Source organism: Medicago sativa, chromosome 7, assembly GCF_051527215.1.
Source record: "Medicago sativa cultivar Bolivia chromosome 7, Bolivia_mono, whole genome shotgun sequence".
Taxonomy (NCBI): Eukaryota; Viridiplantae; Streptophyta; class Magnoliopsida; order Fabales; family Fabaceae; genus Medicago; species Medicago sativa.
The window spans coordinates 86,752,097-86,766,821 of record NC_140755.1 but is presented as its reverse complement, the minus strand read 5'-3'; the positions used below and the strand labels follow the sequence as shown (position 1 = coordinate 86,766,821).

At 34.3% G+C, this 14,725-nt stretch overlaps 2 protein-coding genes across 2 annotated transcripts; both read right to left on the bottom strand.

Moving 5' to 3' along the window:
- Positions 1-1,286: 1,286 nt before the first annotated feature.
- On the bottom strand, positions 1,287-5,077 carry LOC146909695 (protein STRICTOSIDINE SYNTHASE-LIKE 2-like). Its single transcript, XM_085725743.1, has 3 exons — positions 4,566-5,077; positions 2,861-3,151; positions 1,287-2,114 (listed from the first exon to the last, which is right to left on the bottom strand). The coding sequence occupies exons 1-3, from the start codon at positions 4,955-4,957 to the stop codon at positions 1,526-1,528; spliced, it is 1,272 nt and encodes a 423-aa protein (XP_085581869.1). The 5' UTR covers positions 4,958-5,077; the 3' UTR covers positions 1,287-1,525.
- Positions 5,078-8,888: 3,811 nt separating this feature from the next.
- Positions 8,889-14,111, bottom strand: LOC146909694 (protein STRICTOSIDINE SYNTHASE-LIKE 2-like). Its single transcript, XM_085725742.1, has 3 exons — positions 13,672-14,111; positions 9,946-10,233; positions 8,889-9,608 (listed from the first exon to the last, which is right to left on the bottom strand). Exons 1-3 carry the CDS (start codon positions 14,064-14,066, stop codon positions 9,017-9,019), a joined length of 1,275 nt encoding a protein of 424 aa, XP_085581868.1. The 5' UTR covers positions 14,067-14,111; the 3' UTR covers positions 8,889-9,016.
- Positions 14,112-14,725: the final 614 nt, after the last annotated feature.

Below are 14,725 nucleotides of genomic sequence, written 5' to 3'. Positions count from 1 at the left end.
AGAAGCTGAAAAAAGTGGTCACGCAACTAAAATACGCGTGACCGACTATTTTTCCACTTAGTTAACCAAATAAATTCTGGAAAAATAGTGGTCACACAACTAAAAAATAATGTGGTCACACAGAGCATATATTTGGTTAACTGAAATTTTTCAAAGTGGTACAAAGGAGTGTACACGTCAAAGGCGTCTACCTATCATTGCTAATAGATAAATAACGGTGGTGATACACTTACAACCTAACGTGGCATACCACTAATATACACACTCCCACGTGTGACACTTAAACATAAAGTACTCCAAAAATGCTAGCTCATTTTTTTATTAAAAAACACTGCCTTTTTTTTTTTGAGTGGTGCTATTAAGCATGACACATTAACCAACGACAAAAACACGACCTGTTAAATTAACGAGCGACAAACAATAAATGGAGGAGAGGGAATAAAAGCAGTGTTTATCTTTTCGGGTTGTAACGTGTCGTGCCTTTTCCCTGTCTGTTTAGTATCGTGCCAACAAGCAATATCCTTTTTTTTGTTTGTTTTTTGTTTTATTTCTCCACATCTCTCTCTCTTCTTCTCCGCTGCGCCACCGTCCACCTCAGATCTCTCTCAATTAAGACATATCACCGGCGACCACCTAAGTCTGATACAAGTGTCGTCTTCGTTGTCTCTCTGGGATATATCTCTTTCCTCTGCCACTTCTTGTTCACTCCCCTCACTCAACCTCGATCCATCACCTTGGATATTCCGGTGACATTGGTGACAACGACGTACTCAAATTCGAACGGATCGAAGGTCAAAGACGATGATCGTGAGAAAACTGCCCTCTCTCCTCTCTGAATTCTCTCTATCATCCATGTGTCAGCGGTTTTCATATTTGTGTGGCTTGCGACGATGGTGGTGGACGTAGGGGCGTTTGGTGAGTCTGATGTGAGGACGATGTGGGACGATTTCTATAACGAGATTTGAGGGCGATGACAATGGTGCGACGGATGGTCGTGGAGAGAGAGAAGTGAGAACTGAGATCTAAGAGAGGAAGTAAGAAGATGACATAGGTTAGAGACAGAACGAGAGGGAATTGTAGTGGAGTTCTATACACTGTCAACTGAATTTGGCAAGTGTTGATCGTATAGCATAAACTTGAGTTTAGGAATGTTTTATGTTCATCTATTGTTGTGGAGTTTCTTAGGCTTGCTTTGTTATCAGTTTGTAGTGGTGGTTCTAGACATGCATATGTTCCAATTATAATATGTACATTTTTCCACTCGTGCACTACTTGTGATAGGTGTATTTACATTAATAAATATCTTTGCTTTTTAAGAAAAAAACCTTTCAATTAAAATACATTTTTTCTTCAATAAACCCTTTGTATTTACGTGGAACAAATTCTTATAAAAGGTACTTTGAGAATACACTTATTATTTTTATAGATCAAGCAAAGTATTAACACTTAACTAAATTTTATAATATGTTTTACGTTAGTTTTTTTTTTCCTTCCTTATAATCAATACTTGAGATTGATTTGTTTCTTACTTTATGCTTGTGCCACAAGAGTTGTTATACTTAATAACAAAAGGTGCATCAACTGATCCAACCCATAATACTCCATCTCTTTCCTCAACCTCACTAATAGACCTTCTATTACCACTTCTATGATCTTCAAAAATTTCCAACACATCACCCTCCTCACTTAGCCTAATTGCCAATCCAGTACTCCCTTTCACCTTAGCCAAATATGAATAAGTTTTTGTGTCTAAAGGAAGCATAACCAACCCTTTTCCTATCCAAGGATATTTTAGCATCCATTCGATAAATTTTTCTCTTCTTGAGTTGATTCCAACCCAAAATCCTCCTCTTGGACTCCGTTTTATGTTGTCGGGAAAACCTGGTAGATTAGCAAAGACTTCCAATGTTCCAGCTTTAGGTGTTTCTAACCAATACCTTAATATTCTACATTTTGTAGTCTCTGATATTAGAATATAGTTACCATTTTTGCTAAGTGCTACTCCATTTGCAAATGTGAGATTGTTTAGAAGAACATTGACTTGTTCACTTTTTTGTTCATATTTTATTAGCCTCCCTGAGTTGTCACCACTTAGGATCAAAGACAAGTAATTCCTGTATTTTTCACGAGACACACATGATCAAAACTTAGAAATAAATGTTGCATTAATCTAAAGCTTCATATAACTTTAAGGAAAATATCAGATAAGTTAAAGTAAGATGAATTTAATTTTTTTTTTCAATGTAAAAATAAAGAAAAAGAGGCCTTTACTATGGAATAAAATGATTCTAATATCAATATGCAAAAAAATTAAAAAGGTAATTTGGTTTCAATTTGCACACGTGCTCTTTTGCATGTGATGTGTTGCACTATTTTATAACATAGAAAATAGTACCGTTGTTTAACGGTTATTAATCTTTGCAAAAATCTACATTGAACATGTGATGTAATATGCAAGAGTAAGTTATCGAACTCCTAACCCCTTATTTAAGGTGTTTGTGTCTGATACCACTGGAATCAACCATATATTGGTATGCATATTTAACTTCACTCTTGGATGAGTCTAAATTGAATATAAATGTGTATAATTGATTTTGACTTTAAATTTGAATGTAGGATTTGTAACTTTTGATTTCATAATGTAATTTCTACACTTAAATTTTTTGTTTAACTTACTTTTACTTGATGTATATCCAAAACATAAACCACTTTTACATTCAACTCAATTTTACAAAATCATATTTTATCATCGCAAAACCAATTTTTTACTTAATTTGTCTATATATATGATCAATCATAAATTATACTAACAAATTTTTTTATTCAAGACTAAACTTTGAGCTAGAGTTGTATTAATTACCTTCTCTCATATTTAGAACTGCTGGAGGTAAAGTACACTGCTCCAGTTCGTTGATCAATATCCAAACTGTTTGTGAAAGCCAAAGGTTGACCTTCTACTGCATGTGATATGACTTTTCTAGGAACGCCACCAGTGGGCTCAATAACAACTAGTCCCATGTATGCATCAGCAACATAAAGTTGGCCAGATGCTACGTTGAAGCACAACCCAAGTGGGCGTCCACATATGTGTTCTTTCTTTGGATGCTCCTTGTATGGTCCTCCACACTCTTCATCATCATCATCATCACCTCTGCCAAATCAACCATATCAACTTTATTTCACAACAATAAGATGAGATGAACAATTGGCAAAAGAGAAACTAAGAATACATGAAATAACATACGTTTCCATTATTATTTTGATTTGCTATATAACATATTCAACAAAAACAAAACTTCATGCATTATATACAACTTTATATAAAAATACTACATGGTTTCAAAGCATCTCTACAACATCATAAAATAAGATAAATTTTATTGAAGACAATCGAATAATGATGTTCATCTATAAACAAGGGTGTCTATGTCGCATATTAGTTCCGTCTTTTATTGAACATATCTTGCCAATTGCGTTTAAAAATATTAAATTTGGAAAATGGTCGCCTAATTTGATAGGACACGTCATTGTTAGTAAGGTCCATAGTGAAAGAACCTATTATCAGCTCCATTCATGTTTTTAAAAATACTAGTAGCCACAAGGCCAACTACCCGGTTCATTAAAATATAAAACATAAAAACCCTACAAATGTTGATCTTGAGTAGACTCGTCGCCATTAATAGTCTCGGTAGCCGTTTAGCCGAAGTTCTCTCTTGGTGATCTACCTCGGTTGTCGATCCCTCTTTCTCAACATTCCTTGGCGCGTCAACTTTAGAAGTACTAAGTTTCCCGTCTAAAGGAGCCAACTCTAGTTTCAGAACACGAGGAGGTGTTGGGCTCGTCAAAGCAGAGGGAGTCAAAGAAATTTTGAAGCTGTCCCAAGATAAGTGTTAGGTCTTTAAACCATTAGTGTTGGTGACGAAGTTCATTTCCTCGTAGGCTTTCTGACTTAGAGAGGTTTTAACTCTGCGTCAACACAAGTTGAGTTTGTTGGTATACAAAATACTCCTTCAGCTATTGGCCGACCTCAAACTTTCAGCTAAACATTCAACTAATAACATAACTTCAACTTAGTGTATAATTCATATTAGTCGTGAGTTTATCAAACTTGTAACTTTGGTTAAAATTGCGATGATTTATCGTGATTTTGTCAATTTACGACAATCCAAAACATGACCAAAGGAATTCGAATTAAGTTGTCAATTTTGTCTCTTTTGTCGCTTTCATAAGCCGTTACCCTCTTTCTTACCTCGTTTGCCAAAGTGATTTGATATATTCATTATATTGATAAAAAAATATGAAGTATATAAATTAAAAATACTATTTATTTGTTCTTTATAATTTATGTACCCTGACCCTACTTGAATACATTTTAATGAAGAGAAGCTTTCTGGAATTAAATTTCTCACACAAACATCCATCATCCATTAATATATACTAGTCCATCCTATAAGAATTAATGAAGTACAGTAATGCTTATCTACAATAACACATTTTGCATGAACAAAGGAATACACGTGGAGCATATAGATAGTGTATCAAAGAAAGAGGCTGAGAGTGTTAACCTGTGTGGAGAAGAAGTGACGGCAAAGTCCTCCCAACGGTTCTGATGACGGTGCCATTTGATGATATGTCCATCGGAAACTCCGGTATAAGGTCCTTCACCGTGAGGATCGAAGGCGAAACTCTCCGGTCCAACGGCGCCGTATTCAATCGGAATCATATTCTCGTATTGCCAAACATCGGAAACTCCGAAGGTTGATGTTTCTGTGACATCCTTGGATGGTGTAACTCCACGGCTGTATGCTAACCATGCAGTCATGAAAACTGCCACGACAGCCGCCGTAAGGTGCAGTTGTGGCCTCATGCCGATTGAAGATAGAGTTATAGGGTAGAATTTTGAACCAGGTATATTGTGCACCAAACTCTCTTGTTTTGTGCTACTGATATTATGCATAAGCCATAAGTATTTCTTTTAATAACAGAAGTTATCATATACAGTGTTTAAAAAAAAAAAATATATAGTATCTAAGTTGGTCATATGACGTGGGTAGAAAATATAATACTAACTTCCGGGTAAAGTATTAATTTGGTCAAAAAAAAGTATTAATTTGTTTCCTAAAAAAAAAAAAGTATTAATTTGGCCAACAACAAAAAATTCCAGGGTAAAGCATTAATTATTACTCCCTCCATTCCTTTCTAAGTGTCTTTTTAGGATGAATTTTTCGTTCCTATTTAACGGTCGTTTTGGTATTTTAAGGGTATGATTTGTCAATTATACCCTTTGTCAATTATTTTTATATTTTTCAATAAAACTAATTACTGCTATATATTTGGAAAACTAAAGTTTGTTTTTTTAAACAAAATCTGTTTGTTTTGTTTTAAAACAAAATTTGTTTCTTGTTATCTTCAAATTTAAACAAAATTTTGTTATCTATGATAATAGTTCCATGAAGAGTTAAAATTCTATAAATAACATGAGTAGTACTTGTTAAAAATTTCAAGAGATATGCATAATATTTAGAAAATTGAAAATTGTTTGTTATGAGAGAAAGATAAAGCGCGCAAAAAAATAAGAATTTAATGGAGAAAGAGAGTAGTAACTAACAATTGTTTGTTACATATTAAATTTATTGGAAAGATAAAGTGTGTGCAAAAAAATAGAAAATTATTAATGGATTAAAATGAGGGTATAATAGGAAAAAGTGTGCAAAAATACACTTCGCTATTTTTGTGTTAAAATTCTAAAACGACACTTAAAAAGGAACGGAGAGAGTATTATTTAATTTAAAGGATACATTTCATACTACTAATACCACTCTATATTTTGTCCAAAAAAAATACCACTCTAAATATAAAAATAGAAAATGTTAACCGATGACTTTGGGACACTAGTTAAAGAATTATTAAAGGAAGTGTTTTCTCGGAAATTGTGTATTTTAATTTTTGAAAAATTAAAGATTGGCAGACCCTTAATGTGTACACTCCTTTGTACCACTCTTGAAAATTTCAATTAACCAAATCTATGGCCTGTGCGACACAATTAAAAGTGATACAAAGGGGTGTGCACATTAAAAGTGTCTACGTATCATTGATGATAGATAAATAACGGTGGTGATACACTTACAACCTAATGTGGCATACAACTATTATACACACTCCCACGTGTGACACTTAAACATAAAATACTCCAAAAAATGCTAGCTCATTTTGGGTTATGTTTCATAAACACCCCTAGCTAGCATCAAACCATTCTACACCCCTTAGATGGCAAGATTTTTGACTGAAAAGTTAAAATAATAATAAAATAAATAAATAAAAGAAAAATAAAAAAAAATCACCCTCTCTTCTCCTACCTTCCTCTTGCTCTGTGACTTTTTGTTCCTCTTTCTCTTTCTGTCGCAAATTCACCTGACACACACCATTCTCCTCTCAAACATTACCACAATCTCCAGAACTCGTCGTTTTTTTTAACAAGCTCCAGAACTCCCCGTTGAACTCGCCTGAACTCACGAAGGTGAGAGAAACAACGAAGAAAAGAGATGAAAAGCAAACAAAGCAACGACGATTAACAGATAAAGAGAACGACAGGAGTGATAACACCAGAGACGGTGAGAGTGAGAGGGACCGGGGATGACGAAAATGAGGGAGATTGGAGACAACAAGAGTGACAGAGCTGCCGAGAGAACCACGACAAGACGCGAGAGACAAGGTACATGATCTAGCATAAAAGTCGGCGAAGATGAGGCAAAGGGTGTCGGTGGAGTCGTCGGAGAAGAAAGTCTGATACATGTGTCGTCTTCATTGTCTCTCTGGTATCTATCTCTTTCCTCTGCAACTTCTTGTTCACTCCCATCACTCAACTTCGATCCATCACCTTGGATATTCCGGTGACATTGGTGACAACGACGTGCTCAAATTCGAATGGATTGAAGGTCAAAGACGATGGTTGTGAGAAAGCTGCCCTATCTCTTCTATGAATTCTCTCTACCATCCATGTGTCAGCGGTTTTCATATTTGTGTGGCTTGCGACGATGGTGGTGTGGTTATCATGCATAAGCCATAACTTATGCACCATGCATAAGTCCTGCATAAGTCCAGCCCATTAACACCTAGCCCAACAAAATTGCTTTCTACACCCTAGAAAAAACCAAACGCGTAACAACAAAACAAAACAAACAATCCTAAATTTTCTAAAAGACATTTCGATTCGGTTTATGATCAGGGTGGCTTTAGTTTTTTTTACAAACAATCCTAAATTTTCTATTGTAAATGCATACTTGATGTTTTAAGATGGTGCGAGCAATTTGTGTGCTGAATTTATGTATGGTTTAAATAACAAGTGAATGGTGTTCAATCACCTAAAAAAAGTACCTAAAAAAAAGTGAATGGTGATGAATGCTTAAGAGAATATCATCGGATTTTCTCTCGTTTTGATGTTATGATCTTTTGGTTTTGTTTTAGCTCAAAATAGTGCTCTCTTGAATATTGTAAATTATGCCAGAATCTTTAATCCCATCATCGTCATCATCACTGTACTGGAATGCCAAAACCATTTTGCTGTGGAAATGGTTTCTGCGAGTTGTACTCCAAAACCATTTTGTTGTGGAAATGGTTTCCAGAATCTTCAATCTCATCATCAACACCGTCGTTCATCATCATCATCACCGTCATCATCACTGTACCGGAATGCCAAAACCATTTTGCTGTGGAAATGATTTCTGCGAGTTGTACTCCAAAACCATTTTGCTGTGGAAATGGTTTCTGTGAGTTGTACTCCAAAACCATTAGATGTACTTAATGGTTTTGAATTTTCTTTTTCATCAATCCACATCAATTGAATAATTCAAGAAATGAATTGAAGCTGTATGAATCTCTCACCGTTGTGTGAATTGAAGCTGTTGATCTTTCGAATCGAACCATCAACAAACGAAAATTTGTTCTTCAAATTCCGAAACTTCTTCTGTTCGAAAATTGTGATGTGTTCAGTTTTGGGATCTTGTTGTTGGAGATTATCAGTGGAAGAAATGCGATTGATGTTAATTATAGTCCTCCCTCGGTGGTTGATTGGGCGGTGCCGTTGATTAGAAGAGGTGATTTCGTCGGGATCTGTGATCGGAGAATTGGTGCACCGTCGGATTTGGTGATGTTGCGGCAGATTGCAGTGGTTGATTTAGAATTGAAGTTAGAGGAGAGGAAGGGTTTGGGTTTGAACCAGAGAGGGTCGGAGAAGAGGTTTGTGGTGGTTCTGTGATGGTTAGGGAAGAGAAACGTGATAGAGACTGAGAAAGAGATAGGGAAAGGGAAAGAGATGTGTGATCAAATCCAATGGTTGTGAAGTGCTTATGCACGGTGCATAAGGAAATCCTTATGCACCATAACTTTGCCCGTGGACGGAGGGGTGTTTGGTGAGTTTGATGCGAGGACGACGTGCGACGATTTCTGTAACGAGATTTGAGGGCGATGACAGTGGTGGTGGCGACAGATGGTTGTGGAAAGAGAGAGAGAGGTGAGAACTGAGATCTAAGAGAGGAAGTAAGAAGATGACATAGGTTAGAGACAGAACGAGAGGGAATTATAGTGGAGTTCTATATACCTGAATTTGGCAAGTGTCGATCGTATAGCATAAACTTGAGTTTAGGAATGTTTTATGTTCATCTATTGTTGTGGAGTTTCTTAGGCTTGCTTTGTTATCAGTTTGTAGTGGTGGTTCTAGACATGCATATGTTCCAATTATAATATGTACATTTTTCCACTCGTGCACTACTTGTGATAGGTGTGTATACATTAATAAAATTTCTTTGCCGAAAAAAAAACTTTCAATTAATATACATTTTTTCTTCAATAAACCTTTGTATTTACGTGGAACAAATTCTTATAAAAGGTACTTTGAGAACACACTTATTATTTTTATAGATCAAGCAAAGTATTAATACTTAACAAAATTTTATAATATGTTTGTGGTTAGTTTTTTTTTTTTTTTGCTTATAATCAGTACTTGATCTTGATTTGTTTCTTACTTTATGCTTGCGCCACAAGAATTGTTATACTTAATAACAAAAGGTGCATCAACTGATCCAACCCACAGTACCCCATCTCTTTCCTCAACCTCACTAATAGACCTTCTATTACCACTACTATGATCTTCAACAATTTCCAACACATCACCCTCCTCACTTAGCCTAATTGCCAATCCAGTACTCCCTTTCACCTTAGCCAAATATGAATAAGTTTTTGTTATGTCTAAAGGAAGCATAACCAACCCTTTTCCTATCCAAGGATATTTTAGCATCCATTGAATAAATTTTTCTCTTCTTGAGTTGATTCCAACCCAAAATCCTCCTCTTGGACTCTGTTTTATGTTGTCGGGAAAACCTGGTAGATTAGCAAAGACTTCCAATGTTCCAGCTTTAGGTGTTTCTAACCAATACCTTAATATTCTACATTTTGTAGCCTCTGATATTAGAATATAGTTACCATTTTTGCTAAGTGCTACTCCATTAGCAAATGTGAGATTGTTTAGAAGAACATTGACTTGTTCACTTTTTGGTTCATATTTTATTAGCCTCCCTGAGTTGTCACCGGTTAGAATCAGAGACACGTAATTCCTGCATTTTTTATGAGACACATTATCAAAACTTTATCATTCCAAAACCAATTTTGACTTAATTTTGAGAAACACTTGTGTGGACCAAGACCAAGAATTTTGGTTTGGTCACACACACAAGATTTTCTCCTTCTCTCTCTTCTCTTCTCTCTTCTACATTTTCTCTCTCTTCTCTCTTCTCTCTCTTCTCTCTTTGTGTGTGACCAAACCAAAATTCTTGGTCTTGGTCCACACAAGATTTTCTCCTTAATTTTTCTATATATGACCGATCATAAATTATACTAACAAATTTTATTCTAGACTAAACTTGAGCTAGTGTTGTATTAAATATTAATTACCTTCTCTCATATTTAGAACTACTGGAGGTAAAGTACACTACTCCAGTTCGTTGATCAATATCCAAACTGTTTGTGAAAGCCAAAGGTTGATCTTCTACTGCATGTGATATGACTTTTCTAGCAATGCCACCAGTGGGCTCAATAACAACTAGTCCCATGTATGCATCGGCAACATAAAGTTGACCAGATGCTATGTTGAAACACAGCCCAAGTGGGCGCCCACATATGTGTTCTTTTTTTGGATGCTCCTTGTATGGTCCTCCACACTCATCAACATCATCATCACCTCTGCCAAATCAACCGTATCAACTTTATACCACAACAATAAGATTAGATGAGCAAATGGAAAATGAGAAACTAAGAATAAATGAACTAACATAAGTTTTCATTATGATTTTGATTTGCTATAGAACATATTCAACAAAAACAAAATTTCATGCATTGAACTATTATATACAACTTTATATAAAAAATACTACCTGGTTTCAAAGCTTCTTTACAACATCACAAAACTTTAAGATAAATTTTATTAGAAGACAATCGAACAATGTTGTTCATCTATTAATAAGGATGTCTATCTTGCATGTTAGTTCCGTCTTTTATTGAACATCTTGTCAATTGCAATTAAAAAATATTAAATTTGGAAAATGGTCGCCTAATTAGAGAGGACACTTCATTGTTAGTAAGGTTCATAGTGAAAGAACCTATTATTGGCTCCATTTATGTTTTTGAAAATACTAGTAGCCACAAGGCTAACTATCTGATTGGTTAAAATATAATACATAAAAATCCTACGAATGTTGATCTTGAGCAGATTGGTCACCACCATCAATAGTCTCGGTAGCCGTCTAACCGAAGTTCTCTCTAGGTGATCTACTTTGGTTGTGGATGCCTCTTTCTCAACATTCCTTGGCGCGTCGATTCTAGAAGCACTAAGGTTCCCCAATTAAGGAGCCAACTTTGGTTCCACAACACGAGGATGCGTTGGGCCCGTCAAAGCAGGGGGGTATGTTTCTTGTTGTGCGCCAGAGAAATTTTGAAGCCTTCCCATGATAAGTGTTAGGTCTTTAAACCATTAGTGCTGGTGACGAGGTTCATTTCTAAGCAGGCTTTCTGACTTAGAGAAGTTTTAACTCCGCGTCAACACAGGTTGAGTTGGTATACAAAGTACTCCTTTAGCTATTGGCCGACCTCAAACTTTCAGCTAAACGCTCAACTAATAACGTCAACTTAGAGTATATTGAGATTAGTCGTGAGTTTATCAAACTTGTAATTTTTGTTAAAATTGTGATGACTTATTGTGAATTTTATAATTTAGGCAATCCAATCATGAGCAACGGAATTCGAATCCGGTTTTCAGTTTTGTCTTTTTGTCCATTTCAGAAGCAATTACCCTCTTTCTTACCTCGTTTGAAGGATTTTCTTGATTTGGAAGCTTTTCTTCTGTGCTGGATTTGAAGGCTGTCTTTCATTTTCATATAGTAAATATTAGTACTATACGACAACTAGGTCATGCAATGCAACTTTCATAGAGTATATCCCCATCAATGTTTTACACGCAAACAACCTTACCATTTTTTTCTTTTAAATCTAAATATTGCCAAAATTGCTCGCAAGTAGTTACAACCTAACATTCATTCTATTTTCTTATTTCTTGTTGCCCCGCCAATAATCTCCATCCCTTGCCCACACGAAAACAACATCTTAACATCATCCTTTTTCATTAATGTTTTTAAAATGAGGAGGAAAGAAATTAAGGGTCAATGGTGTTTTACCCCCTATAATATAGGTCATTTCCAGGTTTACCTCCTGTAAAATATTTTTTTTTATTTACCCCCTGTAAAAGTTTTTTTTCCAGAATACCCCCCTAATAGGCCATACAAAAACCAAAATTTTTGTAAAAAAAAAAAAAATCGTTTTTGTATAGCCTATTAGGGGGTATTTTGGAAAAAAAAACTTTTACAGAGGGTAAATCAAAAAAAAAATATTTTACAGGGGATAAACCTGGAAATGACCTATATTAAGGAGGTAAAATACTATTAACCCAGAAATTAAATTTGATGTTGGAAATTGTCATCCAACTGATTTTCATATTTTCTATTTTTTACCCTTTTCAATAAGTTTTACTTGTTTTCTTTCAAAAAATAATATTCTTTTTTTCCTTTTCAATATTTTTTTTATTTACCCCCTGTAAAAGTTTTTTTCCAGAATACCCCCTAATAGGACATACAAAAACCAAAATTTTTGTAAAAAATAAAATAAAATTCGTTTTTGTATGGCCTATTAGGGGGTATTCTGGAAAAAAAAAACTTTTACAGGGGGTAAATCAAAAAAAATATTTTACAGGAGGTAAACTTGGAAATGACCTATATTAGAGGGGGTAAAACACTATTAACCCAGAAATTAAATTCGATGTTGGAAATTGTCATCCAACTGATTTTCATATTTTCTATTTATTTCCTTTTTAATAAGTTTTACTTGTTTTCTTTCAAAAGAATAATACTATTCTTTTTTTCCTTTTCAATAAGTTTTACATGTTTTTCTATTTATCGTCCAGAGTTAACCGATTGAACCAATTAAATTTTGACCTAGAGGTCTGACCTATTACATATCTTCCGATGTGATTTTAAATTTTTTAAATCACCGTCAAAGAGAGTTATCACTTGAAGAGATACATCTAAAGACAAAAATAGGTCATTCCAATCGACATGGACCTACGTTCAAGCTTACTTCTAGCCTATATCATATTTTATTAAACATATGAGGCTAAAGTTTATTTTTTTACAAAAAAAAATTCAATTTAGCTCAAAATATCATACGGGCAGAAAGGAAATTTTTTAAACCTACCAAACATGTCTACCCAAGTAAATAAGATTGTGTGCTTTGTGTTAAACATTTTTATCTTTTTTTATGAAAAACATTTTTATTAATTTAAGCATGTTAATTATCTTACATTATTTTTTGACACATTTGAATGCATTATTATGTAATATAATTAAAATAAAAGGTTATATCTAATCATACTCTCTAAATATCATGTTAAATCTTAAAATATAACTTAATCACATTCACCTATTAACTCATCCGTGTGAGATTAGTTATTTTAAGACATTAGTTGAACCAGATCTATAAATAGGCTTATACTATAGGTAATCCTTGAACTGAATTATTTCATCGGAGGACAATCAAAGAAACAGATCAGTTGTACTTGAATATTGTGTGTTACAGGTCAGTAATCAGTTTGTGGGAATCAAATATGTATTCGTGGGAATCGACGTTTGTATGGGGGCAACCTTTGCTCCATCACAATTTCAAATAAAAATGATTTCCAATTACTAGTAGGATAACCATTTCATCTCAAAAATTAATAAACTTTAAAAAATGAGTGTGGACATTAATATTTTTGTTTTAGATTAAAAATTGATTTGATATATTCATTATATTATTAAAAAAATACTTTATATTTATTTGTTCTTTTTAATTTATGTACCCTGACCCTCCCTGAATACATTTTAATGATGAGAAGTTTTCTGGAATTAAATTTCTCACACCAACATCCATCATCCATTAATATTTAATAGTCCATCCTATAAGAATTTCTGAAGTACAGTATTTATCTACTAATAACATTTATCTACTAATAACATATTTTGCATGAACAAAGGAATACACGTGGAGCATATAGATAGTGTGACAAAGAAAGAGGTTTTGGTTGAGAGTGTTAACCTGTGTGAAGAAGAAGTGACGGCAAAGTCCACCCAACGGTTCTCATGACGGTGCCATTTGATGATGTGTCCATCGGAAACTCCGGTATAAGGTCCTTCACCGTGAGGGTCGAAGGCAAAACTCTCCGGTCCAACGGCACCGTTATCAATCGGAACCATACTCTCGTATTGCCAAACATCGGAAACTCCGAAGGTTGATGTTTCTGTGACATCCTTGGATGGTGTAACTCCATGGTTGTATGCTAACCATGCAGTCATGAAGACTGCCACGACGGCTGCCGTAAGATGCAGTTGTGGACTCATGCCGATTGAAGATAGAGTTATAGGGGAGAATTTTGAACCACTGATATATATGTGCACCAAACTTTCTTGTCTTGGGGTGCTGATATTATGCATAAGTATATATATTTTAGTATATATATTTGACGGGGAAAAGTTTATGTTAAGTATTATAATGTTGGTAGAAAATAGAATACTCAACTTCCAGGGTAAAGTATTAATTTGGTCAATAAAATAAAAAACTTCCAGGGCAAATCATTGATTGTTATTTAATTTTAAGGATACATTCCATACTACTAGTACCACTCTATAGAGAAATATAGTAATGTAAAACAAAATGGGTACTTTGGAATTAAGACTATGTTTGGTAAAAGTCAATATAATAAGCTAGCTTATAGTTTATTAGACTAGGCTGACTAACTTATAATTTTGTTTAAAAAAAATTAAATGTGTTTGGTAACAAGTTTCTTTCACTAGTTTATAGCTTTTTTTATATGCTATTTTAACTAGCTCTTGAGCTTATAACTTGTAGCTTTTCACATTTTATTAATATTTATGACATAAAAACAAAAGTTTATTAGGGAAGTGTTTGATATGTTAAAAAAAAAAAAAGGGATTGAACAAGACAACTTTAGTTGTACTTATATTTGAATTTAGAAGCGTTTATGGGACTAAACAAATTGAGGGGCAAGAGATCGGACAAATTAAAATTCTTGTCCCTCACAAAACCACATACAATTTTTTGTTTCAAATTTAAGATGCCTAAAATACCAAAA

Bases quoted from the DNA above. Each gene is read 5' to 3' on its own strand.
- LOC146909695 (XM_085725743.1), bottom strand. From the start codon at position 4,957: ATGCATAATATCAGTAGCACAAAACAAGAGAGTTTGGTGCACAATATA. The intron at 3,152-4,565 runs GTTAACACTCTC...TTGATTTGGCAG, and splicing joins GTCACTTCTTCTCCACACAG to AGGTGATGATGATGATGATG. The intron at 2,115-2,860 runs GTAATTAATACA...TGAAAAATACAG, and splicing joins AGTTCTAAATATGAGAGAAG to GAATTACTTGTCTTTGATCC.
- LOC146909694 (XM_085725742.1), bottom strand. From the start codon at position 14,066: ATGCATAATATCAGCACCCCAAGACAAGAAAGTTTGGTGCACATATAT. The intron at 10,234-13,671 runs GTTAACACTCTC...TTGATTTGGCAG, and splicing joins GTCACTTCTTCTTCACACAG to AGGTGATGATGATGTTGATG. The intron at 9,609-9,945 runs GTAATTAATATT...TAAAAAATGCAG, and splicing joins AGTTCTAAATATGAGAGAAG to GAATTACGTGTCTCTGATTC.